General features: G+C 40.2%; 1 protein-coding gene across 1 annotated transcript; it reads right to left on the bottom strand.

Moving 5' to 3' along the window:
- Positions 1 to 393: 393 nt before the first annotated feature.
- LOC309363986 (olfactory receptor 13H1-like) lies at positions 394 to 1,792 on the bottom strand. The gene has a single exon (XM_081900569.1). The coding sequence runs from the start codon at positions 1,431 to 1,433 to the stop codon at positions 501 to 503; it is 933 nt and encodes a 310-aa protein (XP_081756695.1). The 5' UTR covers positions 1,434 to 1,792; the 3' UTR covers positions 394 to 500.
- Between the last annotated feature and the right edge of the window lie 374 nt (positions 1,793 to 2,166).

Below are 2,166 nucleotides of genomic sequence, written 5' to 3'. Positions count from 1 at the left end.
TGAAGCCCTCCATTTATGCATATTGTGCTGAGCTGCTGATGCACTTTTTGCAAAAGTAATCCTGACTGATGCAAAAATTAATACACATTATATGCAAAAATACATTTATTATTCATATAGTAAACCTGGAGTGTATGAGGCCATAAAATGGGCATAATATTATACATATAACAATGTGTATAACACATAATGAAACATAAAATATGTCAGAACTGTTTGTATTCTAAGGAGAAGTGGGGCATCTCAATTAGGATATAAACTGCCTTAAAAAGGGTGAGGTATAAATAAATATATAATAATAAAATAATAGTAATAAACTGAGCAATTCAAGACACTGACCACAAGCTCATGGGAACTAAAAGTGGAGCCTTCTTTTGCACTGAAGGCCTGCTTAATATTGATCTTTCCAATAACCAGATTAACACAACCAGCTGATTTCCTACCATTAGAGAACGACAGAGAAGTTGTAAAGGACAGATTTTCTCACAATATGACTAACTTCATTTTGGCAGTTTCTTCTTGATCACTCTGCACACAGCTCTCTTTACTTCCTTGTTTCTCAAACTGTAGATCATGGGATTGAGCAGAGGAGTCACCACCCCATAGAATAGGGAGATCAGCTTGTCCCGATCAGAGGAGGATCTGCCATGTGGCTGAAGATACGTAGACATGGCTGTGCCATAGAATAAACTGACCACAACCAGGTGGGAGCCACAGGTGGAGAACGCTTTGCTTCGACCTTCTGCCGATCGGATCCTTAGCACTGCCAGGCCAATGCGAATGTAAGTCACCATGATGAAGAGAAAAGGAACAACAAGAACTGGAATAGCCCGAGCAATTGAGAAGATCTCATTGATGCGGGCATTGGAACAGCCCAATTTAAGGACTGCCTGGGCTTCACAAGAAAAATGATTGATGATATTAGGGCCACAAAAGCTTACTGGTATGAAAAATACAGGGAGCACAGCCAGCAGAAAAGCAATAATCCAGGATGAGGCTACTAAACTGATACAGAGCCTACTGTTCATGATTAAGGTGTAATGAAGGGGATGACACACAGCAGCAAAACGGTCATATGCCATGACAGCCAGAAGAAAGCATTCTGTCATGGCAAGGAAGAGTCCACAGTACATTTGGGTCAAACAATTTGTAACAGGAATGGTAGCTCTAACAATGAAACAGTTGGCTAGGGTTGGTGGTATGCTGTTTGTGGTGAAGAAGATGTCTATCAAAGAGAGATTGCTGAGGAAGAGGTACATAGGGTTGTGGAGGTGTGAGTCAGCAATAATTACCAGAACCATAAGGCCATTGCCAAAGAGAGTAATACAATAGGCTATCAGAAGCAGCCAGAAGAGGACCATCTGAGCTCTCGGGTGATTCGAAAGTCCCACCAAAACAAACTCTGTAACCATTGTATTGTTTTCACCTGTCATAACCTTCTTCAACTAGTCTGTGAGGAACAAAGTTGAGAGATGTTGAAGTTAAAATAGAGTGGAGTAAACCAGATTTTGAATCAATGAATGAACATTTATCTAGGTAATAAAATCGTGTGCACTGATTTTTAATTGGCGGTGTCATTGCTAAGACAACTGGACTGTCTCTGTTGGAGCCTTGCAGATCCTGTTGCCCTACAACTTATACCATCAGTGACCTTTGGCCATACTGATTTCTAGTCCAAAATATCTAGAAAGCAGTGGGCTAACTCTGTAAGTTTAACAACTGGCTAGGATTTCTGGTAGGCTGTTAGTGGTGTAGTGTGTATTAAGGAAAGATTGCTGAGGAAGAATTACATAGGGGTGGGGAGGTGGAAATTAGAAATAATTACCACAGCCATAAGACCATTGCGGAAGAGAGTGGCATTGTGAACTAGCCAGAATGTCATTGTGTGACACCAGTTCTCAAAAATGAATTTGTTTTCAAAAATTATTTGCATGAGATAGACTTTTCACTTCCATGTGACACCTCTTTTTAGCTACTGTATATAGCACTCAGCCATGGTCCAAAGGTTATCATTGGTAATAGTAGTGAGAATGCCATAATTAATTAAATTATTGTGTTCTCAGTACTATGTCATGTTTGCTTTAATACACTGGCACACTTTGCAAGGGTTGTCTTGTGCAGCAAAATATACTTCTGGCCCCCCGACTACTGTATGGAAAATATAGG

The sequence above is a fragment of the Podarcis melisellensis genome (assembly GCF_964234715.1).
Source record: "Podarcis melisellensis genome assembly, chromosome: 2".
Taxonomy (NCBI): Eukaryota; Metazoa; Chordata; class Lepidosauria; order Squamata; family Lacertidae; genus Podarcis; species Podarcis melisellensis.
Note: the sequence above shows the minus strand (reverse complement) of the source record. Positions and strands in the feature narration are given on the sequence as shown.